This window comes from Rana temporaria, chromosome 7, assembly GCF_905171775.1.
Source record: "Rana temporaria chromosome 7, aRanTem1.1, whole genome shotgun sequence".
NCBI lineage: Eukaryota > Metazoa > Chordata > Amphibia > Anura > Ranidae > Rana > Rana temporaria.
Window position 1 is genome coordinate 156,406,146 of NC_053495.1, and position 26,600 is coordinate 156,432,745.

Sequence of the window (26,600 nt, forward strand, 5' to 3'; positions counted from 1 at the left end):
GGGGGGCGGGTCCCAGGAGCGGGAAAACGGCGGCCAATTACAATTCAAACGCAGGGGACGAGAAGGCGGCGGACCGAGAAGAAGACCGCAGAAGACCCAAGATGCGGACGAGGAGGCGGACGGAGAAGACAACGGGCAAGATGCGGGACCAGAAGGCGGAAGGACGGACGGAGAAGATAGAAGAAGACGTCGGGCAAGATGTGGACGAGAAGAAAGAAGCAGCGGAAGAACCCCGAAGGAAAGAAGAAAAGAAGATTTTATTAAAAGATTTGTCAAAAACCGGCTACTGTCATTTTTATCACTTTGACATTTTTTTTGGGGTGAAATGGTAGAGGTACAATGTACCCCATTACCATTTCACACAGGGGGGGGGTCAGGATCTGGGGGTCCCCTTTGTTAAAGGGGTCTTCCAGATTCTGATAAACCTCCCGCCCGCATACCCCCACAACCACCGGGCAAGGGTTGTGGGGATGAGACCCTTGTCCCCATCAACATGGGGACATCCTCCCCATGTTGAGGGCATGTGGCCTGGTGCGGTTCAGGAGAGGGGGGGGGGCCGCACTCTGTCCCCCCCCTCTTTTCTGCGGCCGGCCAGGTCAACGTGCTCGGATAAGGGTCTGGTGTGGATTTTTAGGGGGACTCCACGCCATTTTTTTTTTCAATTTGGGGTGGAGTTCCCCTTAAAATCCACACCAGACCTGAAGGGTCTGGAATGGATATTTGCCGGGAACCGCACGTCTTTTTTTTTTTTGGTTTTTACGGCGGGGTTCCCCTTAATATCCATTCCAGACCTGAAGGGCCTAGTAATTTAATTTGGGGGAACCCCTACACATTTTTTTGTTTGTTTTATGAATGAATCCCTTTAGAATTGTCAGAGCCGACAATTCATTATAGCCGCGTGTGAAATTTTAAATGACTTTTTTCCTTCAGAATGTCACTTTGTGCAGGGGGAGTTCTAAGTGCGGGAAAAATGCGCTATTTCACATGCTGACATTACACCCCCCCTAGGTACGAAATTTAAAGGAATATTTCACTTTTATTGTTTCACTTTAAGAATTATTAATTTCACTGCTCCCGAAAAAACGGCCGTTTTAAAAAATAAAAAAAGCATTGATACATGTTCCCTGGGGCAGGACTGAGGTCCCCAAACACTTTTTAGGACTAAACTTGCAGATTAGCCTTTAAAATGAACACTTTTGATTTCTCCCATAGACTTCTATAGGGAGTTCGGCGCGGCTTTACATATTAGTTTCAATGCGCCGGCTGCTACGCTGGTTCATGCGCCTGATTAAGCCTCCACCCGGAGTACTAATTAATGCATGAACCAGCGCAGCGCACATAGCTTAGTAAATCAGGCCCATAGTGTTTCTCCGCAATAACCAATATAACATTTAATAGTGAAAATACACTTACATAAAAAGCACTATATCCAGTGCTAGGAATCAAATGCAAACAAAAACGCACAGCATGGTCCGATAGATGGCAGCGGGTGACGTCACGTACTTCCCTACCGAACGTTGCGTCCCAGGGGCGGATGGGACGTGGGTAGGTACCACATGGGTAGGTACCGGAGCATGATGGGACTGTGAGGCCTATATAAGTCGGATGCAAGCCGCGCACCCGTCATTGCAGCGAGAAGAGGCGTTGTGTCAACATTGGGAGAAAGGAGAAGAAGAGAAGAAGACGACGACGTCACAGAACAGTAGTAGTAGAACTAGTATAGCGGCGGCCAGCCCTGAAGGAGAAGACACCGGACAGCGGGAGGAAGAACCGGGGTGCGCCGAACAGCGGAGAGCGGCGAACATAGAAGAAGACCCCCCCGAGAGTGGAGAAGACCCCTGGAGAGTGGAGAAGACCCCCCGGATAGCGGAAGAAGAAGCCCCCCTGCTAAAAGAGCTAAAGAAGACGGGGGGGCCTCTGGAGCAGACTAATAAATTATTTAAAAAAACCTTGTGTCGTGTGTTTATTAACTTTAACACTTTGCCTCCAGGTGAATAGGTAGGGGTACAATGTACCCCATATCCATTCACTTAGGGTGGGGGGCCGGTATCTGGGGGCCCCCTTATTTGAGGGGGCTCCCAGATTCCAATAAGCCCCCCGCCCGCAGACCCTGACAACCAACGGCCAGGGTTGTCGGGAAGAGGCCCTTTCCTTATCAACATGGGGACAGGGTGCTCTGGGGTGGGGGGGGCCCCACAGTGCGCCCCCCTGCCCCAGAGCACCCAACCCCCCCATGTTGAGGGCATGTGGCCTGGTACAGCTCAGGAGGGGGGCGCTCGCTCGTCCCCACTCCTTTCCTGGCCGGCCGGGTAGCGTGCTTTGGATACGGGTCTGGTATGGATTGTAGGGGGACCCCCTATGTCAGTTTTTCGGCGTAGGGGGGTCTCCTTACAACCCATACCAGACCTAAGGGCCTGGTATGCTCGTGGGGGGGTACCCATGTCGTTTTTTTATTTAAAAATTGGCGTGGAGTTCTCCCTCTCGGGAATGCATACCAAATGCTGCACTTAGAATTGGCGGGAATCCAAGTCGGATCTCCCGTCGCTTCTATGACGCGCTCGCTGGAATGTGCTTTGTCTATTCCAGCAAGTGCGAGATGTCGGCACCATGTCGCCGAGAATCGGCGCAATGCTGTCGTGCTAGAAACACATTCTCGGCAACATCCACTGTATGCCCAAGCGTACCCAACCAAGGATCAGAAAGCCTCAACAGTAGCTAAAGTCTTGGTGGCAAAGTTCTTAGTTCATTACGGATTGCCACAATGAATCCACTCCGACCAAGGGAGAGACTTCGAAAGCAAACTGATACAAATACTGCTGGGTTTGCTGAACATTGATAAAACCAGGACCACTCCTTACCATCCTCAGGGGGATGCCCAGCTTGAGCGATTCAACAGAACCTTTCTGAATATGCTGGGGACATTGAGTTCTGAGGAGAAACAACACTGGAGCAAGCACATAGCAGCCATTGTGCATGCATACAATTGCACCATGAGTGACATGACCGGATACTCACCATACCAGTTAATGTTTGGACAAGAGGCTCGATTGCCCGTCGACTTAGCTTTTGGCATATCTTTGGATCATACTTCTGCAGCCTCTCACAAAGGTTATGTAGACCGTTTTGAGGAGAAGCCTAAAGACAGCTTACAAGCAGGCCCATGCCAGTTCTGAAAAGCGGGAACAAAGGAACAAAAGGAACTTTGATTTCAAGGTCCGGATCCAGGACCTACAGCCAGGAGACCGAGTTTTGCTGAGGAACCTGGGTATTCCAGGAAAACATAAACTGGCTAATCGTTGGAAGTCTCAGCCATATATCATCTGTAAACAGCTTCCCGACCTCCCCGTGTATCAGGTCAGACCGGAAGGAAGTGTAGGTCTTCTCAAAACCTGGCATAGGAATCACTTACTGCCTCTCACTGAAGCTGTTCGACTGCCTCACTCACTAACTCCTTGGATCTACCCTCTACGTCCAAAACCTCTGGGCCTGTTACTAGGTCCCAAGCAGTACCCCCAGAATCCGATGATGAGGAGTCCGAAGATGAATGGATAGGGTCAGAGTGGTTATGGTCTTAGCAGCCAGAGCCTAGTACTTCGTTCCTGCCTTCATCTGAAGTGACAAGTAGTGGGAAACTTTGGCCAGAAGCCCCTGAATTCATACCACAGTCTGAGCCTAATGAAGGATTGGAGGGCGATGTTTATCTGTACTCTGCAGAAGAATTCATGGAGGCCTCAAGCCCATTAAATGGATCAGTAGTGTCAGACACAGAGGATGATCCTGCTCTTCAGAACAATGAAATAAACTTTATTCTCCCTAGTTCTCAAATACAGGAAGAACCAAAGGAAAGAAGAGTCTTAAATCCTCCGAAGAGACTGACCTATAGCCACTTGGGAGAGTGTTCTGAAGAAGCTATCCTCACCTCCAAGAGATCTAATATTTTAAAAGATCCTCCAGCTGCCAATTTAGTGGAGATCAACCCCTGCTCACCCCCTGACACATCTGAATCTAATACCTTAATGTTAGCAAACAGCGAACAGGATTGCCTGCCCATACCCAACAATTGGTGGGAGGCTCCCCTGTCCACTCTGTGTCAATCAATGAGTTGTTTAGCCCTGAGCAATGTGAGAAATGATGCACAGAACTTATTGCCTTGCATGTTCTAACAACCTTCCTCCGCTTGTATTTTGAAAAGCATGTACCAGGATACATACTGTTGCCCTCCTTGGGGACAAAAGATTTGAAGTGGGGGGAGTGTGTAGCGGGGTCATTCTGTCAGAGTCTAATGACAGGCCATCCCCACTGGAACTTTATTCTAGCTTGTAAATATGTAAGATACCTTTAAAAAAGTGATGCATTGTATGACTGCAAGTAGCAGGAGATATGGACTCCATTGACTCTTAGGAGAAACAGACTACACTCCCCACAATGCCCTGCATCACTTGAACATGTGACACCTCTGCACAGACTTATGGGGGAGATTACTTAAGGAAAGGGAGTGGCTGTCTTTGCTCTCTCGGGACCTGCATTCTTCTCCTCTGCGGAGCTGCTGACACAACACAGTTGTGCTGCTAGGCCAGAAGCCTGGGCCTAAACCCACCGAGAGACCAGCCATCCAGAAGGAAGCAAGACTCCAGTATCCAGCCAGTGTTTCCGGAGATCAAAGAGGCAGCCCATCTGACAACTGAAACAGTGGAGCACCCTTGTCCAGGATCCTTGTGCTGCAGAGCAGTGTTTCACCAACGCGCCTTCTGAGGAGAATTCAGGCGGATCGGCCTGTCGGGTGAGAGAGCACATGCTCGACTTCTACTTCCCCTTCAGACAGACACCTAAGTGCCACCTCGTAGGCCGGAGACACATGTTGGCCACCTGTTGAGACTTGGAGGCCTTATTAACCGTTTAAGAGTTTTATGGAAGTGACTGACGCTGACAAGCGATCAGTCCACCAACGTTAGCTGTTCCAGATACTTTGTTTGTAACTTCATTCATCAATTGCCATTGTGGATTATAACTTTAATGTGCACCACCCGGCAGCAACGTGAGCTCTAACTGTTTACAGGACTGCCCGCTAGAGGGCGCTCGCGAGCATAGACTGCCTAGCTTAGTTAAGTGAATGGTACCATTCTTTAGTTTAGGTCTTAACTTGCTGATATTAATTGCTGATTCCAGTAAGGGCCCTTACTGAATCACAGTGAGTCATTACTTACCAGTTGTTTGCTTATGAAGAAAATCTAAGCCTGTTTGCCAAGTTCACATAAAGTAAACTTATCTTTTCTGATTTAAATATATCAACTGTGTGGAGTGTATTTCTCTAATCTGGAGGGACTATCCAAAGAGAACAGGTAATACCATTGCCATATTGTTAATGCATGTTGTGTGCCTGCTATTGTGACCTCCAGCCAAGCCGAGGTCACAATACCCTGAAATACCAGGCTTCTGATGTGTCAAGGAAGGGTTCGAGTAAATTAAATAGGGGTGAGCCAAGTCAAAGATAGTAGATCCCAAAACAACCAGCGGCTTCTTCGGGGGTAGCGCTACATTCATTATAGAGTTTATTCTGTTTAATCATTTCATTTACTGTTTTTTTTCTAACTCTCGCAAAGGGCCCTTTGCAGTCATTGTGTGATAATACTTGTGATTAATTAATATGCTATTCAAACCTTTTTCTTCTTTACCACAAGCAAAGTAAAGTTATTCTTTTGGTTTGAATATATTAATTGTGTGACGTGTTTACTCTGGGAGCCAACGTCACAAAAGGAAAGGTAAAACTATTGCATTACTATTGTATGTTTTATGTAATGCTATTGCGGCCTCAGCCAAGTAGGGGTCACAATACCATTGTATTCATCTGGTGTGCCAAGGGAGGGTTCGAGACAGTTAAAGGGGCTAAAACAGTTAATGAGAGTAGATCCCAAATCTAACCAGCGGCTCCTCTGGGGGTAGCGCTACACGTGGGGGCTCATCCGGGATTCTACTTCTCAGCAATAAAAATTCCCCTCATACTAAGCCCCACCCTTACCAAGATCAGCCATGGATGCCGCTGCTGCATCCCAGTGGTGCACAGAAGAAAATGTCAACTTGACAAAGGGCGCCAGTGTGAATACTCCAGATAGTGGGGAACTTATTCTGATACATCCTTTAGAAGAACAAGACGCTCCCATCTCCTCAAGTACGCCACCACCCAGTACCGCAAAAGACCAAAAGGAAGCAGGATCAGAATCCACATTACTAAAGGACATTAGCCCAGAATTATGTGCTGTCCTGGGAGAAATTGTGGCTCAATGTAAGAACGATTCCTCATATCACCCGGTGACAGGGTACAGGGAACTCAGAACCTTTTCAGGGAAACATCCTGTACCATCCTCGGAGGATGGTTTTGAAGAATAGATGGATCATGCCACCCAGGCTCTAGAAGGCTCACAGAGAGTCTCAGAGGGCCAGCAATGGAGGCCATACGTAATCTGAAGCTCAGTAAAGAAAATTGCACTGCGCAAGACTACAGTGGGTGACCGTGATATTGTGTCAATCTCGCTCCCTTTCTCGGCGATATTGACCACCTAACACCCCCGACGTAGGCGTCCCCCTACAATCCATACCAGACCCGTATCCAAAGCACGCTACCCGGCCGGCCAGGAAAGGAGTGGGGACAAGCGAGCGCCCCCCCTCCTGAACCGTACCAGGCTGCATGCCCTCAACATGGAGGGGTTGGGTGCTCTGGGGCAGGGGGGTGCACTGCGCCCCCCCACCCCAGAGCACCCTGTCCCCATGTTAAAGACAGGGCCTCTTCCCGACAACCCTGGCCGTTGGCTGTCGGGGTCTGCGGGCGGGGGGCTTATCGGAATCTGGGAGCCCCCTCAAATAAGGGGGCCCCCAGATACCGGCCCCCCACCCTAAGTGAATGGATATGGGGGAAAATCGTACCCCTACCCATTCACCTGGAGGCAAAGTGTTAAAGTAAATAAAAACACGACACAGGGTTTTTAAAATAATTTATTAGTCTGCCCCCCCTGTCTTCTTTAGCTCTTTTAGCAGGGGGGCTTCTTCCGCTCTCCGGGGGGGTCTTCTCCGCTGTTGACTCGGCGCACCCCGGTTCTTCTCCCGATGTCCGGTGCCTTCTCCTTCAGCGCTGGCCGCCGCTATCTTCGTGTGTTAGCTCAGTTACTAGCAGGTGGCCAGCACGCTCTTCTGTGACGTCATCTTCTTCACTTCTCTTCTTCTCCCTTCCTCCGATGTTGACCTGACGCTTCTTCTCGCTGCAATGACAGGTGCGCGGCTTGCATCCGACTTATATAGGCCTCACAGTCCCATCATGCTCCGGTACCTACACACGTGGGTAGGTATCATGTGGGTAGGTACCGGGGCATGATGGGACTGTGACGTCGTAGGTGGCCTATATAAGTCGTTGCGAGCCGCCGCACCCGGCATTGCAGCGGGAGGAAGCGACGTGTCAACATCTAAAGGAAAGAAGAAACAAAGACAGCAGAAGGCGACAGAAGAAGAAGCAAGAAGACAGAAGAAGAAGCAAGAAGAAGACAGAAGCACACCACCCCCCGCCGAAGACGTCAGAGGAAGCCCCCCGGGGGGTGGGCGCTTTTATAAAAGCGACCCCCCTCGGCGGCGGAAGAGAACCAGATGGCAGGAAGAAGAGTGGCCCCCACCCGAAGACGTCAAAGAAGCAAGCCCCCCCTCGTGAAAGAGCTAAAGAAGAGAGGGGGGGCCCTGGAGCAGACTAATAAAATATTTTAATACCCTGTGTTGTTTATTTGTGTTTACACTTTGCTTGCAGGTGAATGGGTAGGGGTACGATGTACCCCATACTCATTCACTTAGGGTGGGGGCCAGTATCTGGGAGCCCCCTTATTAAAGGGGGCTCTCAGATTCCGATAAGCCTCCCGCCTGCATACCCTGACAACCAACGGCCAGGGTTGTCGGGAAGGGGCCCTGTCCTCATCAACATGCGGACAGGGTGCTCTGGGGCGGGGGGGGCGCAGTGCGCCCCCCTGCCCCAGAGCACCTGACCCCCCCATGTTGAGGGCATGCTGCCTGGTACGGCTCAGGAGGGGGGGCGCTCGCTCGCCCCCACTCCTTTCCTGACCAGCCGGGCGGCGTGCTTTGGATACGGGTCTGGTATGGATTGTGGGGGACCCCCACGACGTTTTTTCGGCGTAGGGGGGTCTCCTTACAGCCCATACCAGACCTAAGGGCCCGGTATGCTCCTGAGGGGGGAACCCATGCCGGATTTTTATTCAAAATCCGGCGGGGAGTTCCCCCTCAGGATTCACACCAAACGCCGCCCACGTGTAGAATTGGCGGGAATCCAAGTCGGATCCCCGTCGCTTCTATGACGCGCTCGCTGGAATGTGCTTTTACTATTCCAGCGAGTGTGGGATGTCGGCACCCTGTCGCCGAGAATCAGCGCGATGCTGTCGTGCTAAAAACACATTCTCGGTGACAGGTACTGTACCTAGATGTCTTGCAGAATGTGTTCGGGAGGACTGAAAACATCAGTGAACTTTACTACCAATTGTAGCATTGTTTTCAGAAGAAAGGAGAAAAGCTGTCTGAGTTTGTTGGCCGATTGGCTAAGATCCTACACCAGATACTGTTGAAAAAGGGGTTAGATCCCAGAGCAGTGGATGAAAAGAGGGTCCAACAAGTTGTAAGAGGAGCTCAGCCCATGGACCCCATCGCTTTTCAGTTACGGAGCCAACAAGGGAGCGTGGTGTTGAGGACACAAGTGTCCCAACTGACGGAAATAGTGGCTGCCTTCACCAGTCAAGCGGGGTTCCCCCCTTACCAAACTACAAGGGAAGAACCTGGGAAACAAAGGAGGCCCACAGTCTGTTTCAACTGTGGAGGAGTAGGACACATGGAGGAAGTTTGTCCCAGCCCAACCAAGGTTAATCAACCAATGTACAAGCCGGCGGAAAACTTCAGAGGGCCCCGTGTGAAGGAGTCAACCAGGTGCCCGCCTACTGCAGATAACTCCAAGATGAAGCAGGAAGCAGAACATCAAGTGAAGGGGAGAAGACCTTTTTTGAGACCCCCTATTGCCCCTCTCCCACACAGCAGAGTGGAAACAAAGAAAAAAATCCACTAGGGAGGAGTAAGGGTACAGGTCACAGAAAAAAGAGGGGAAGCTACACCTTGGAAGTTTCCTGAAAAACTAGTGGGGCCTTCCCCGTTAGTTCCCATCCAAGTAGAAGGGATTTACACCAGAGCCCTCTTGGACACCGGAGCCCAAGTGACCCTTCTGTATAGAGACTTATATGATAAATGCCTCTCTCATTTGCCTTTACAGAAGCTGGAAGAGCTAGAAATATGGGGCATCGGAACTCAGAGTTTCCCTTACGATGGGTATTTACCAATTCGCTTAACCTTTGACCCTTCGGTAGCAGGGGCAGCAGAGACTTTTGATGCATTGGCGATAGTCTGCCCCCGGCCACCAGGAGCCCATAAGAGCTCCCTCATCATAGGGACGAATACGGATTTAGTCAGAAGACTTGTAGGCTCCCCTGACTGAGGTAGCAGAGACTTCCGCACAAAAGGTCCATCCCATGTTAAGGAGAGTCTACCACCAGTTGGTGATGGAGAAGAACCCTGAAGGAGTGGGAAAGATCTGGCGGCTGGGAAAGACGGTGAAGACCTTATACCCAGGAGAAGTGACTTGTTTGAGGGCCTCAGTAAAGTTTACTTGGTCCCAGCCAGACCCATTCCTTGTTTTGGAGCCTGACCCGGTCGGACACTCGGGAGGAGTAGAGGTGATCCCTGAAGTGATCCCGTTGAAAGTGTTGGAGAGGAATCGTGGAAGAGTGTCCGTCAGCATTAGGAACACCACCACTAGCCCTGTAGAGGTGCCGACCAGAGTACTACTGTGCTGGGTAAACCAAGCCACCCCAGTTGCCCCGTCTGATCTAGAAGAAGATAAGAAGATAGAAGACTTGAAAGAGGGCCATCAGTCTGATGGTGCTGAACTCCCACCGGAGTGGAGAGAGTGGAAGCTCAACTTGACAGGCGGCAGAAGATATTCTCAAAAACTGATTTTGATGTTGGATGTGCAAAGAGCGCCACCCACTGGATTCAACTGAAGAAAGACAAACCTTTCAGAGAGCGAGTCCGAAGAGTCCCCTTGACAGATTTGAAAGATCTCAGGGAGCAATTGGCAGAACTAAAGAGGACTGGGACCATCAGAGAGTCCAGAAGTCCTTACGCCGCTCCTATAGTGGTGGTGAGAAAGAAGCTTGTTGAGGTTATGCATTGACTACAGAACCCTCAACAAGTGCACCATACCTGATCAATAAACCACACCTCGGATTGAAGATGCACTCCAGAGCCTGACAGGAGCCAAGTGGTTCAGTGTGATGGACCTTAAGGGTGGTTATTATCAAATTCCCATGCACCAAGAAGACAGAGAGAAGACCACTTTCATTACCCCAGTGGGCTTCTTTGAATTCAATCGCATGCCACAGGGGTTGTCAGGGGCCCCTGCCACTTTCCAAAAGGCTGATGGAGAAAACTGTGGGGGACATGATCTTGATTGAGGTGTTGGTGTACCTGGATGACATCATTGTGTTTGGAAGAACACTGGAAGATCATGAACAAAGGTTGGAGAAGGTGCTGAAACGGCTTCATGAAGAAGGCCTCAAGCTTTCCAGAGAGAAGTGTCAGTTCTATCAGCCATCAGTTCACTACCTTGGCCATATTGTCTCTGCAGAGGGGATATCAACAGACCCAGAGAAGTTGGAAGCAGTCACCTCATGGCCTAGGCCCACCAATGTGACATATCTACTGTCATTCCTGGGATTCTGCTCCTATAATAGGAGGTTTGTGGAGAGGTTCGCAAAAATTGACAAGCCTCTCAACGAATTGTTAAAGACGGAAGACGAGGATGATATCCCTGGGTCGGAAAGGCCGGTGAAAATAAATTCGGGACCCTGGAAATCCAAAGAGTCCATCTGTGACCAATGGGATCCCAAGTGTGAAGAGGCATTTCTTCAGCTCAAAAAGAATCTAACTACTGCACCCGTGCTGGCCTATGCAGATACCACCAAACCCTATGAGATGCACGTGGATGCCAGTAGAGAAGGATTAGGAGGGGTGTTATACCAAGAACACGATGGTCACCTACGCCCGGTAGCTTATGTAAGCAGGAGTTTGACTTCTTCTGAAAATAATTATCCCACCCACAAGCTCGAATTCCTGTCATTGAAGTGGGCGGTGGTCGATTAAACTCAAAGACTATTTATATGGGGCCAAATTTGTGGTGATAACTGACAACAACCCACTCACTTACCTTCTAACCACAGCCAAGTTGGATGCAACGGGACACCGATGGTTAGCAGCCCTTTCAGGATTTAATTTCAGCCTGAGATATCGACCAGGAGTGGGGAACAGGGATGCAGATGCCCTTTCCAGAAGGCCCCATGGATCAGTTACTCCTGAGAAGGAGTGGACTTAAATAACCTCCAATGGAGTGTGTGCTCTGTGCAAGGGAACAGAGCTACAGATAAAAGGGGGGCCCAGGGCTGAAGAGATAGGAGTTTTAGCAGTGGGAGTACCAAAGTTCTACTGTAATGTGACTCAAATGGGGACCCAAGCTGTCAAAGAAAGATCCCAGGAAAGATCAGGAGGAAGATTCCCTTGGAAAGTTGGTACTAGAAGCTCTGGAATACCAAGATCCAGGTGTACTCCTTACCAGTGCCTCAAAAGAAAGCACGGCTGGTGCATAAGCAGTGGGACAGGCTGCAGCTCCATCAAGGGGTGGTCTACCGAAGGGGCCCCTCTGATGGTTCCAAAGAGAAATGGCAAATGTTCCTGCCCAGTAAACACAGAGGAACCGTCCTAGCTGCACTTCATGACCAGCACGGCCACCTACGCCCTGAAAGGACCTTCCAGCTAGTCAGAGACAGGTTTTACTGGCCTGGCATGAGGGCTGAATTTGAAGGGTATTGCCATTCTTGCATTCGATGTATACAAAGGAAAACTTTACCCTGTCAAGCTGCCCCAATGGGCCATCTCCAAAGTCAGGGTCCATTGGAACTGGTGTGCATTGACTTTTTTCTGCCTAGAGCCTGACTTGAGTGGAGTAGGAAACGTTCTTGTGGTAACAGATCATTTCACTAGGTATGCTCAAGCAGATCCAACTAAGAATCAAAAGGCCTTGACAGTAGCCAAAGTTCTGGTGGAAAAATTAGTTGTACATTATGGGCTACCAGAACAAATTCATTCAGACCAGGGGAGAGATTTCGAAAGCAGGTTGATACAGAAGCTGTTAGATTTGCTGAACATAGACAAAACCAGAACCACTCCCTATCATCCTCAGGGGGATGCCCAGCCTGAACGATTTAACAGGACTCTCTTGAACATGCTGGGAACTTTGAGCTCAGAAAAGAAGCAATACTGGAGCAAGCATGTGGCTGCCATTGTGCATGCATACAATTGCACCACGAACGATGCAACTGGATACTCACCCTACCGTTTAATGTTTGGAAAGGAAGCCCGACTGCCAGTTGACTTAGCTTTCGGAGTATCTCTGGATCATACATCCGCAACTTCCCATAAGGGTTATGTGGACCGGCTGAGGAAAAGTTTAAAGACAGCTTATGAGATGGCCCATGCCAGTTCCGACAAAATGGAGCAAAGGGATAAAAGGAACTTTGACCTGAAAGTCAGGATTCAAGACTTACAGCCAGGAGACCGAATATTATTGAGAAATCTGGGTATCCCAGGGAAACACAAGTTAGCTGACCGCTGGAGGTCTCAGCCATACATTATATGTAAAAAATTACCTGTCCTCCCCGTATACCAGATCAGGCCGGAGGGGAGTGTGGGCCCTTTAAAGACTTGGCACAGGAACCACTTGCTGCCCCTCACTGAGGCTGTACGGAAGCCTCCTGCATCTGATCCTCTGGACTTACCCTCAACATCCAGATCAACTAGGCCGGTTACTAGATCCCAAACTATGCATCCTGATTCGGAAGATGAAGAGTCCGCAGATGAATGGATAGGGTCAGAGTGGTTTTGGTCCTCTCAACAATCAGAGCCTAGTACTTCATTCCTGCCCTCATCTGAGGTGATAAACAGTGGGACACTTCGGCCAGAAGCTCCTGAGTTCGTCCGTCAAAACGTGCTTGAAGAGTTGGAGGAAGATGCTGACTCATACTCCGCAGAAGGTTTCATAGAGGCATCAAGCCTGCCTGATAGAGTCTTAAATGATTCAGGAGATGTGGAATCTACGGTGTCAGATGCAGAGGACAATGTTGCTCTTCAGAATAGTGAAACAGACCCTGTTCTCTTTGACACCATAATGCTAAAAGAACAGAGGGAAAGGAGGGCTATTCACCCCCCAAAGAGACTGACTTATAGCCAACTGGGCGAATGTTCTGAAGAAGCTGTCATCACTTCAAAAAGGTCCGATGCTGTGTTTAATCCTCCCACCGCAGATTTGGTGGAGGATGACCCCTGCTCACCCCCTGGCACATCTGACCCAGACGCCTCTGTGTTAGTAAACAGTGGACAGAGTAGCCTGCCTTTACCTTATAATTGGTGGGAGGACCCTTTGTCCACAACTTTGAGGGCTGTTAAGAAATTATGCAAGGCAACCAATACTGCGCATTATCAACAAACCTTTCTCCGCTTGTATTTTTAAAAGCATGTATCAGGATACATACTGTTGTCCTCTTTGAGGACCAAAGACTTTGAGTGGGGGGGAGTGTGTAGCGGGGTCACATTTTCATGGACTATATAGTGTGAATCCCGACTGAGCTCTAGTTATGTTTGCATATACATGTTTACACCCTTTTAGAAGCTATGCATTGTGGGATCGGAAGTATCGGGAGATATGGACACCATTGACTCTTAGTAGAAACAGACTATACTTCCCACAATGTCCTGCCTTATTGGAACATGTGACACCTCCGCACAGACTTATGGGGAAGGTTATTTAAAGTGAGGGAGGAGCTGATTTCTCTCTCTCGTGACCTGCCTCTTCTCCTCTGTGGAGCTGTGTAGAGCTCCACAGCAGTGCTGCTAGGCCTGAAGCCTGGGCCTGGACTTCGTAGGAAGATTAACCATCCGGAGGGAAGCAAGACAAAAAATGCCAAGCTCGTATGCCAGGAGACCGGGGAAGCCCCCCAGCTGACACTGAAACAGTGGGAACCTGATACCGAGATCTCATGCTGCGGAGCAGTGATTGACCAGAGTGCCTTTGAGAAGAATCCAGGCGGATCAGGCCTGTCAGGTGAGAGGGCACATGCTCAAAACCTCAGAAACCCCCCTTTTATGTTGATAGCTAGAGTTCCCCCTGTAAGACGGGGCCATATGTTCGAACACTGACTGAACCAGAGAGGCCTAATAAGTTAGGAGTTATATACCCGCAGGACTGACTGACGCTGACGAGCGATCAGTTCATTTAGTATTGGCATTTGCCACACCTTATTGACTGAGTTTATTTCCTCATTAACCCTTTTGGATTACAAATCTAAAAGTGCACCAACGGCCGCAGCAAAGACTTTTGTTCCTAAGAGACATTTGGTAGCTGTTCAAGCCAGGCCTGGCAAAGAGTTCAACATTAGCTGTTCTACAGGACTGTCCACTAGGGGCGCTCGCGAGCAGAGACCATTAAAATTTCATCATAGAGTTTATTCTGTTTAATCATTTCATTTACTGTTTTTTTTTCTAACTGTGGCAAAGGGCCCTTTGCAGAGTCATTGTGTGATAATACTTGTGATTAATATGCTATTCAAACCTTTTTCTTCTTTACCACAAGCAAAGTAAAGTTATTTTTTTGGTTTGAATATATTAATTGTGTGACGTGTGTTTACTCTGGGAGCCAACGTCACAAAAGGAAAGGTAATACAATTAATGCATTACTATTGTATGTTTTATGTAATGCTATTGCGGCCTCAGCCAAGTAGGGGTCACAATACCATTGTATTCATCTGGTGTGCCAAGGAAGGGTTCGAGCCAGTTAAAGGGGGTAAAACAGTTAATGAGAGTAGATCCCAAATCTAACCAGCGGCTCCTCCGGGGGTAGCGCTACACACACAACACAGGGTTTTAAAATAATTTATTAGTCAGCTCCGGGGGGTCTTCTCCGCTCTCCGGGGGGGTCTTCTCCACTCTCCGGGGGGTCTTCTTCCATCTTCTCCACTCTCCGCTGTCATCTCGGCGCTCCACAGTTCTTCTCCCGCTCACTCTCTGGTGCCATCTTCAGGGCTGGCAGACGCTATCTTCTTTTTAGCTCTCTTACTAGCGGCGGCGTCTTCTGCCTTCTACTTTTCTTCTTATGTTGACGCAACGCTTCCTCCTGCTGTAATGCCGGGTGCGCGGCTCGCACCGATTTATATAGGCCTCTTATGACGTCACAGTCCCATCATGCTCCGGGACCCACGGCGTAGGGGGTTCTCCTTACAATCCATACAATCCATACCAGACCTAAGGGCCTGGTATGCCCCCTGGGGGGGAACCCATGCCGTTTTTTTATTTAACCACTTCAATACCGGGCTTTAAAACCCACCTCCTTCCCGGGCCTATTCTGGCACTTCTTTCCTACATGTACAAATCCTCATTCTTTTGCTAGAAAATTACTCAGAACCCCCAAACGTTATATATGTTTTTTTAGCAGACACCCTAGGGAATAAAATGGCGGTCATTGCAACTTTTTATCTTGCACCGTATTTGCGCAATAATTTTTCAAACGGCTTTTTTTGTAAAAAAAAATGGTTTCATAAATTAAAAAATAACAAAACATTAACGTTAGCCCAATTTTTTGGTAAAATATGAAAGATGATGTTACGCCGAGTAACTAGATACCTAACATGTCACGCTTTAAAATTGCGTACACTCATGAAATGGCGCCAAACTTCGTTACTTAAAAATCTCCATAGGCGACACTTTAAAATTTTTACAGGTTGCCAGTTTAGAGTTACAGAGGAGGTCTAGTGCTAGAATTGTTGCACACGCTCTAACGCACGCGGCGACACCTCACATGTGTGGTTTGAACGACGTTTACATACGTGGGCGGGACTTACGTGTGCGTACGCTTCTGAGCGCGAGCTACCGGGGACAGGGGCATTTTAATTTTTTTATTATTATTTTTTATTTTTTATTTTACTTATTTCTTTATTTTTTACACTTTTTTTACACTTTTTTTTTTTTCAATCGCTTTTATTCCTATTACAAGGAATGTAAACATCCCTTGTAATAGGAATGTGTGTGACAGGTCCTCTTTAAGGAGAGATGCGGGGTCAATAAGACCCCACATCTCTCCTGCAGGCTGGAAAGAATGAGATCGTGAAAAAAAATTCACAGATCTCATTCAAACTAGCCGCAATTGCGGTTTGTTTACTTACGGGGACCCGGGCGTGACGTCATCACATCGCGCCCGGGCCTCCGACGGTCATAGAGATGACTGGTGACCAGATGGTCACCAGTCTTCTCTATGGCAAACATCCGGCGGACGGCGATCATCTCTCCGGGCCCCCGGTGGGACGGGAGAGCCCGGAGAAGCACCGGATGGCGGCGGGAGGGGGGGGATGTCCCCTCCCGCCGCCTGTAAGAACGATCTAGCGGCGGAACCGCTGCTATGATCGTTCTTACGGTGCGCAGGATCGCCGCCGCTAAAAAATGATATCTCAATGATGCCTCCGGGTGCAGGCATCATTGAGATATCCCCCCGCAAAGCCCATCACGTCATATGACGTCCACCCAGGATAACAGGTCCCTGTTTTGGACGTCATATGACGGCGTGCGGGTGTCAAGTGGTTAAAATTTGGCGTAGAGTTCCCCCTCATCATTCATACCAAATGCCGTGGTTAGAATTGGCGGGAATCCGAGTCGGATCCCTGTCGCTTTTATGACACGCTCGCTGGAATGTGCTTTTTCTATTCCAGCGAGTGTGAGATGTCGTCGAGAATCAGCGCGATGCCGTCGTGCTGGAAACACATTCTCGGCGACAGGTATTGTAAAACATATTTTCTTTACCGACTGCTAAATGTACATAAAATAAGTACTAAGATTTGTAGGTAAAGTTAATCCAGGGTAAATCCGATTGCCTCTCGGGGGATCAGGGAGGAATTTTTTCCCCTGCTGTAGCAAATTGGATCATGCTCTGCTGGGGTTTTTTGCCTTCCTCTGGATCAACTGTGGGTATGGAGTTGGGTGTATGGGATTGTACTGTGTTTTTTATTTTGTTTGTTTATTTTTTGTGGTTGAACTGGATGGACTTGTGTCTTTTTTCAACCTGACTAACTATGTAACTATGTAACTAAAATACAAGGTTCAGTATGTTAGCTTAAGATTGCTCTGTTGATCCCCGCTAAGCAGGCGGATGACAGGGCGGTCCCCTTACACTGTACAGGGACCGCCCTGTCTTTTCTCCGCTCTCCCCTATGGGGGGATCGGATGAACACGGATCGTCTGTCCATGTTCATCCAATCCGACCCTCAGACGGAAGGAAAAATAGGGTTTTCTTCCGTCTGCAGAATCGGATCATTGCGGAGGCGGGTGAGATCGAGTGTCAGCGGATGTTCATCCGCTGACATCCGCAATCTCATAGGGACCAATGTATGTCCCTTTTTCATCTGCAAATGGATGGATGAAAAAGCGGACATACGGTCCGCAGGTGTGAAAGGGGCCTTTGTCAATCAGTGGCTGCAGTCATTGATCAGTGTATTCTGACAGAGGTGGGTCCCGCTGTCAGAATACAATGTCCCAGCGGGAGGGATTCATCCCTCCACCTCATTTGTGTGGATGGAAGAATCTGTTCAGCCCTCAAGTAGAATAAAAAACTACCCATCTCTGACCATCTTTACACCAAGACCTTAAAGCGGGGTCAGGCTTTAAAAAAAAAATAAAAGTCAGCAGCTACAAATTCTGAAAAAATATTCAAACCTTTACAACCCCTTTAATTACGCTGTACCTCTCCTTGATTGAGACAAACTTTATTTTATTTATTTATTTGTTTATTTTTGCACAAAATGTGGGGTTAGAACCCCTATCTGATTTCTATAGCACTCCGTTAATAATGTACCCTAATTTCCTGTCCTGCTGACAACAGTTTCAATAAACATGAAGTGAGGAGAAATCTCTAACGGGGACACAGACAGAAATAAAATGTAACAGGGCTTCTAGCCAACGCCTTAGGCCCCGTACACACGACCGAGTTTCTCGGCAGAATTCAGCCAGAAACTCAGTCGGAGCTGGATTCTGCCGAGAAACTCGGTCGTGTGTACACTTTTCAGCGAGGAACCCGTCGAGGAACTTGTCGGGCCGAAAAGAGAACATGTTCTCTATTTTCTCGTTAGTCAATGGGAAAAGTCGGCCCGCCGAGTTCCTCGTCGGCTTCCACACTGAACTCGATGAGGAACTCGATGTGTTTGGCACGTCAAGTTCCTCGGTCGTGTGTACGGGGCCTCAAGCCTCGTACACACAATCAGACTTTCTGACGGGAATTGTGTGTTGACAGACTCTTGACCTAAAATCTGACCGTTTGTATGCTCCATCGGACACTTGTTGTCAGATTTTCTGCAGACAAATGTTGGATGGCAGGCTTTAAAATTTTCCACGCACAGCAGTCTGTTGTCAGATTTTCTGAGTGTGTGTACACAAGTCTGTCAGACAAAAGTCCAAACATGACATTAGCAGAAGGTGCCCAAAGGGTGGCACTAAAGATCTGAAAAAACATGTAGTACGTCACTATGTTTGTGTGTGTTGGCCGACAATTGTGTGCCATTTGTATGGAAGACAAAATTGAGGCCTTTTGGACAAAAGTCCAATGCTTTGTCTGTGGAAAATTTGATTGTGTGTATGAGGCTTTACTCTACTAAATGAAGCATTTTTATTTCTATTTGTGTTGCTGTTGGAGAGTTCCCCTCACTTCCTATCTTGCAAAACATTGTCAGCAGGGCAGGGAGTGAGTGCAAATCACTCTAATAGAGTCTCAGACAGCATAAAAAAACAGAGACATTGTAATCCTTTGTCACTTCAACTTAAACTAAGAAAAATTATTTAATTGGATATAGACTTTAACCACTTCAGCCCCAGACCATATTGCTGGTCAAAAACCAGGCCACTTTTTGGGATTCGGCACTGCGCCGCTTTAACTGACAATTTCGCGGTCGTGCGATGTTGCTCCCAAACAAAATTGGCGTCCTTTTTTCCCCACATATAGAGCTTTCTTTTGATGGTATTTGATCACATCTGCGGTTTTTAGTTTTTGCGCTATAAACAAAAATAGAGCGCCAATTTTGAGAAAAAATTATATTTTTTACATTTTGCTATAATAAATATCCCCCAAAAACATATATAAAAAAAAAATAATCTCCCTCAGTTTAGGCCGATACGTATTCTTCTACATATTTTCCGTAAAACAAAATCGCAATAAGCGTTTATTGATTGGTTTGCGCAAAAGTTATAGCGTTTACAAAATAGGGGATAGTTTTATGGCATTTTTATTAATATTTTTTTTTTACTAGTAATGGTGGCGTTCGGCAATTTTTTCGGTACCGCGACATTATGGCGGACACTTCGGACACTTTTGACACATTTTTGGGACCATTGGCATTTTTATAGCGATCAGTGCTTATAAAATGCATTGATTACTATAAAAATGCCACTGGCAGGGAAGGGGTTAACACTAGGGGGCGAGTAAGGGGTTAAGTATGTTCCCTGGGTGTGTTTTTTAACTGAAGGGGGGGGGGGTGGCCTCACTAGGGGAAATGGCTGATCGCTGTTCATACATTGTATTAACAGACAATCAGGCATTTCTCCCCCTGACAGGACCAGGAGCTGTGTGTTTACACACACAGCTCCCGGTTCTCGCTCTGTAACGAGCGATCACGTGTGCCCAGTGGTGATCATGCCCGCCGGGCATGAGCGTTGGCGTCAGGGGCGAGCGGGGGGCGCACGCGGCGCCCCTATTGGCTGCTCGGCGAGATGACGTAGATCTACGTGATCTCGCCCAGCAGAGCCAACCTGCCGCCGTATAACTGCAGCGGCTGGTCGGCAAGCGGTTAAGATCATTTACACTAATTTCCCAATTGACACAAGTGCCACACAGAGAGGTCACTAGGGAGACCCCATCCACATTTTTGACCCAATGAATTGCAGTTATGCCCCTTAGTACTAGTAAAATTGAAGCAAACCCCACCTAAGGCGCCCCCTAATGCTAAAGGGCATGTGATATCAGCGTGACATGGGGGCTAACCCTTACTATAGATATACCAGAGATGCCTGGTGCCCCGGGCTATCAGGCCAGGAAGTGATGGAGAATGTTGCCAGTGGAGACACAGACAAAAGCACAATTCTAGTATTATGAGGATGTTATTATTGCTGTCTGTTCCTTCTTGTCTTGGTAACCACCTCACCCACTATTTCTGGTACAAATATCACAAGCACAGAAGGTGAAATTATATCATCTCAATAAGGTCACTGTGTAGGTGGGGCCTAGGCCCATGGTAACCAATCAGGGCGAGACCACATGCACACTTCTTGATATTGTATTTATCTTATATATTGTAGCAATAATGAATAATGACAGCAATGAAAGGCACTGAGGTGATGCAAAATAGCAGTTGCAGTTTACAGTGTTACCATACATGGGCCTGTATTAACTGGCGATGGTATCTGTGGGTGGAGTGGCGTTTGTCGGTGTGTTGGCATCACACAACAGTGCTGCTGGGAAGCCCCACATTCCTAATTCAGATACTAGAGTGTTTCCTGAAGGAAGGCGACACTACAAAATTCAAGAAAGATCACATAAGATAGGTAAAAAACAGAAGGGGACAAAAGATTTAATAAGAACTTATGATGATCAGTCGCGCCTACACACCATCAGTTAAAAAACTGATCGTGTCAAAACGCGGTGATGTAAAACACAATGACGTGCTGAAAAAAACGAAGTTCAATGCTTCCAAACATGCGTCGACTTGATTCTGAGCATGCATGGATTTTTAACCGATGGACGTGCCTACATACGATCGTTTTTTCTATAGGTTTTTTATCCATCAGATCATTTTAAAACAAGTTCCATTTTTTTTAACCTATGGATAAATAACCTATGGGGCCCACACATGATCGGTTTGGTCTGATGAAAACGGTCCATCAGACCCTTTTCATCAGACTAACTAATCGTGTGTACGCAGCATAAAATAAATCTAGTGAAGTGTTTTTGGTTGGTGGGGAGCACAATCTTTAGAAACCTTTAGTAAAGTGAAGGATGCTGCTGTACTCTGGGGTGTGTCGGATACCTGCTCTCCAGCTGGGTGCTGTGGTTCAGCATACTGGAGTAGCTAATGTAAGAAGATATAGAAGTAGGCAAAGATTTTCTGTCACCAGACCATTCCATTTTTTTAAAACTATCATCCCATAAGATTAGATGTGCAATTGAAGTATATAGGGCATTTTTACCTGTAAAAGCCTCTTGTGTAGACATACAGAGGCCTTGAGACTGCCACCATCTTTGATGTCAAGTGACACTCTATTCTCCCCCGCCCCGGGCAGCTACATAAAAGGTTATGTAGAGAGGTGAGGAGAGGGATCTTGGCCAGCACAGACCATAGTTAGACAATCTCTGAAAACGAGAGTGCTATGATGTGCAAGGAGAGGGGGGTGTACTAGGAATTTACTTTTCCTGAAGAAATCAAACTATCCAGCGAGTTAAAAGGCATATTGTCACTGAGAAAAATGGTTTATGGAAAATAAAAATACTTCAACTAAAAATGTTAAATCTTTGATCTGTCTGTGCTTTTACCTGCACGTCTTTAACTGGGTGACAGGGTCTCTTTATTCTAAACCAGGTTAGGACTTGGAGTAATAATACAATAAAATGTTCTGTATATTCCAGGAAGCAGAAGCGTATTGTCTTAGGCATCAAACGTTGTGTGTTCTTCAATCTATGATCTGCTGCCAATTCTTTCTTCCTTATTTCTCTCCTTGCACACAACTTTGTGTACGGTAAATCCTACAAAACAAACCCCACAGGCTTTTCCTCATAGGGGCGGCTTTTCCTCATAGGGGCGGCAAAGAAAAAGTCATGCTTAGAAGATTAACCTCCCTGGCGGTATGATTCTGTCTGGAATTACGTACCAAAAGCGGTACAATTATTTTGCAAGGAAATTTGGCGTTTTATACTGTAGGTCTGTAATTTTTAGGCATAACTCACTTAAATCTGACCAAACAAGAGTCTTGTAGGCATCCCGGGTATGATTTTTAAAAAAAAAAAAAAATTCGAGATTTTCCTAGCTTGTGACGGAAAATATTAATTATATGAAGACAGGAGGCTCATATCTTATGCATTATCTTTCTTTAATAATGCCCATAGCAGAAATACAGTAAACATTTATTGTAACTTAAAAAATTCAAAGAACTACCCTTCCCAGCAGTCCCTGGGCCAGTGTAGCCCCTCCCAGACCGTAGCCTATATAAGGGACTGTCTGAGGTAACCTATTCCTCTTTCTTCATGCGAATTAGTGTAAACAGGAACCGAAAGTCCAATTAGACATCTCCGCGGCTACTGGGAACCTTCCGACCGGAACACAACATCCGAATCTGGAGGAAACGAAAGGACAAGGCCAACACGGACCAACTTCATCCGGACCAACTTCATCCCAAGGGGGACTATAGGAAACCCAAACCATTCGGAGCCGACCGGCCAGTTGTCCTCAGGAACATGGACCAACGGATTCAGTCAACGGCATCCCGACTCCGGATCTGGAACGCAGTAGGAACCTCCATCTGCGGTGAACTAAACCCATGGATCGAAACGGACAGCAATCCCAACGGGGATAGTGAAAACGAACTCCCGGGGCGTACCAGCCTCCGACTTGCAGGGTGCGTGGTTCATCAGTCTAGAACGAGAGAGAGACAACCTCGTGACAGGGTTGGGAGGGAAGATACTCGCCTCCTGTCTTCATATAATTAATATTTTCCGTCACAAGCTAGGAAAATCTCGAATTATACATCAGACAAGAGGCTCATATCTTATGCAAGTTCAAAGCTATAACAATGCATATGACCGATAACAATCAAAATAATCCACAACACTGACATAGATATGTGTACCTCCTGTTCAAAGCGGGATTGGCGGAAAAGCGGCCGCTGACAACAGTCCGCCGCTATAGTAAGTCACAGAGGAAACCGGGAAGAGAGGATTAACGTAGGAACGAGGAGTTGAAAGACTTGCGAAGATCTCAGCGAGGCTGTCAAGGACATATAAGTCTGTAGACAGCGGACCACATACAGTTGTGGATGTGCGGGGAAGAATGGGTAGAAAACCGATCGAAGTACCGTCTGGTCCAACGCACGACGGAAAAAGACTTGAGTCTCTGAGGCGAGGAATGACGCCTGGATATGTCCAAAGCCTTGACGTCTGACCCACGATAATGGAAATCAGACACAAGAAGACAGTAATCTCGAAAGACAGTAACCTCAAAACAGAGTGTCAACGTCCCCCAGCCCGAGAACATGATCATGACCTTGGAAAAATCCCAAGTGTGCTGGTACATTGGGCGATTTAAACTTAACGCCTTCAAAATTGACACACCAACGGATCCAAAGAGTCCGCCAGATAATTGGCTATTACAGACCCTGGCGCTTGAACGGGGTCGACCCGTCGTTGATCACACCAAGTAACCCAGAGTCCCCAGGTAGATCGAGATGCCGATCTAGTCCCGGGGCCCAGTCCAAGGCAGGGAATCCCTAGCTGTTCCCGAAAGGTCGTAGTCTGCGACCGGAACCCCGATACTAACCATGTGAGGAGAGGTAGGATGTGCTTCGTGAGTAGAGGGTGCAGATCCCCGTTCGGACCAGCGAGGAGGTGGGGGGAATGAGGAAACAACCTGGGGAGTTCCACCGTCATCCTCAGAAGGAGGGGAAACCATGGCTGCGTCGGCCACCACGAAGTGAACCGCACGACTGATGCCCTCCGGTTCGCTAAGTGAAGGAGGACCCTGAGGGTCACCGGGAACAGGGGAACGCGTAATGTGTCCCCTGTGACCACGTTTGGTGGAGGGCGTCCACATGGTGCACCTCCGGATCCGGCCTCTGGTTGTAAGAGCGCGGAAACTGGTGGTTGATACGGGAAACGAACAGGTCCATAGAGAAGGATCCGCGAAGTGAGCGAGGATCAGGGACCCTGACCGGTGCGGTCGCCCATCGTTGGAATTGGTCAGGTAACGAGAATCCAATCTGCCACCCTATAGGGATAGTCTGTGGCATATCCCGCAATCGGGACGATGTTGTATTCCAGGCAGAAGTGCCCGAAGTCTTACTAGATCCGCTAGGATTCAGGATCAGGGGCCCACCAAGCGATCGACGTACCGGACTGCGGGTACGTTGTCCGAACGCAATAGCACACAGCAGATGGACGTGCGTGGCAACAGACTTCCGATGCCAAAAAAGGCCGTCAGGGGTGTACGTGTTGATGTGCAGCCGAGGGTTCTCTGCGGACCACGTCCTACCGGAGGACGAGGGACTGCACCGAGCACCCCAGCCGAGGCGGCTGCTATCCGACCCTATGACGAAATCCGGTGAGGAGTTGAAAATGTCTCGCCGTTCCGTTTGACGGCATGACGTAACCACTACCGTAGGTCCACCATGGCTTCACTTAGTTTGTATAGCGAAGCCCCTAGCGAAGATGTAGAGTCTCGAGTCTCTGGAGGGTTCAACAGTGAAGAGGGGCTGGAGAGAGGCCTGGATTGACACCGGGAACAGGCCGACTAAGCGAGTCAGTCCGCGTAAGGACACCCGCTGCTGCCCAGCATGATACTGATGTCTTTGCGGATGGCGGCTAATTGGGTATGGGTAGCCGAAGGATCGCTCGGTTGGTGTCCACCAAGAACCCCAAAAACTCTATCTCCTGAAATGGGGAGATAATAGGTGTTCGTGATCTATGAGGAGTCCCAGATCGCGAAGCGATACGACCATCCAGGAGGCGTGTTCGCTCGCTAGGCTAGGGGAACCAGCCATTAGAAGTAGGTCGTCCAAGTAGATGTTCAACCTCACCCTTGTTCCACAGGGCAGTAAGTTGGTGAGATTTCTCAAGCTCCCACCGGACGAAAAACCGCCTTTCTTCTTCCTGATCGGGAAGATGTTGTTGAGGAAGTTCAAAGAGAGCGGGTCCATCTCTACTATCGGCTGTTTGGTCCAAGGTCTAGCAACCTGTTGTCCATTAGGACGGTGTTTAGGTTTGAAAAACCGAATTGGATGGTGAACCAGGTATACGCCTGGTAATATAACTCCATTTGTCCTACCGTCTTAAAGATATCATCAATTAGCGTGATCTCATTGTGCTAGGTCAACCGGCCTACAGAGGCGGTAGCCTGCTCACTAAGGCGTAGGGTTAGGTGATAGGTCCAGAGATCTAAGACCCAGTACTGTGAGGTCCCAAAGGCCCTCTCTATTCCCTTCCTGGAATACTGAATGATTATGAGATCCACCTCTGGAGTGAGCACCACCGTATTTGGTAATGGAAGGGTGAGTATTCCACCCTCAACTTGTCCGGTTAGCGTACCGATCGATCTCCGGGTCCAGCATTCGACCTATTGGATCACCTCAGGTAGAGGTGCCCAGTCACCGGAGTGTGAGTGGCCAATCACCTCCTGATCGAAAAATGGTACTCCACAAGAGTCCAATAAGGTTTTACCCTGGGACCTAGGGTTGGCGTCGTCATGGAGCGCCATGTGCCCACTGCTCACATAATCATCATCATTATCATCATCATTTTCATCCTCAGACTCAAAGGTGTTAGCCGCCTCGTACTCCGCGGACGACTCTGGAAGAGTCCACGAGGAGTCTGGCTCAGTCCGTCTAGCGGATCGCTGCCTCTGCATGTGCATCTCCCCGAGGCTCGGGGGTCGATTGGAGTCTGGGAAGGCAGTGGGTCGGCAGGCCCGGGAGGGTACTGCCTGGGGCATGTTATTTACTTACCCTGCCGGGGAGTCCGTGGGTCGGCAGTCCTGGGAAGGTACTGCCTGGGGCATGTTATGTACTTCCCCTGCCGGGGAGTCAGAGGGTCGGCAGTCCTGGGAGGGTACTGCCTGGGGCATGTTATTTACTTCCCCTGTCGGGGAGTCAATGGGTCGGCAGTCCTGGGAGGGTACTGCCTGGTGCATGTTAATTACTTCCCCTGCCGGGGAGACGGAGGCCACATTAATGTGACGGCGCATACGGGACGCCATGCCCTACTCAGGGGCGTTATATCCTTGCCGGGAGATCCGGACATAGGGGTGCATGTGGGTTGGAGCAACCGATGCCCTGGTAGTCTGGACGGACCTACCGACCAGCTCAGGAACCAGTGCAGCACTGAGGTAGGTAGGGCCTTCCAGGGCTGCGTCCACCACTTCAGTGGCACCAGTAGGGAGTAAAGGATCTGTCGCCAGCCACAGGAGAGGAGTCAGCTGTCTGCGGACAGCACGGCCGTGCAGCACAGGAAGATACGGAAGTTATGTACTATAACTTGTATAGTAATTTCTATAATTCATTCAATTATTGTTATAATTTGTTTATTTATTTATATATATATATATGTATTTATTTATTCAATTATATATAAAGTATAGTTTAATAGTTTATATTTAAAATTTGTTTATTATATATATTTATAT

General features: G+C 48.3%; 1 protein-coding gene across 1 annotated transcript; it reads left to right on the plus strand.

The window, feature by feature from the left end:
* The first annotated feature begins 10,480 nt into the window (after nucleotides 1-10,480).
* Nucleotides 10,481-11,246, plus strand: LOC120945798 (uncharacterized mitochondrial protein AtMg00860-like). The gene has a single exon (XM_040360208.1). The coding sequence runs from the start codon at nucleotides 10,504-10,506 to the stop codon at nucleotides 11,224-11,226; it is 723 nt and encodes a 240-aa protein (XP_040216142.1). The 5' UTR covers nucleotides 10,481-10,503; the 3' UTR covers nucleotides 11,227-11,246.
* The last annotated feature ends 15,354 nt before the right edge of the window (nucleotides 11,247-26,600 follow it).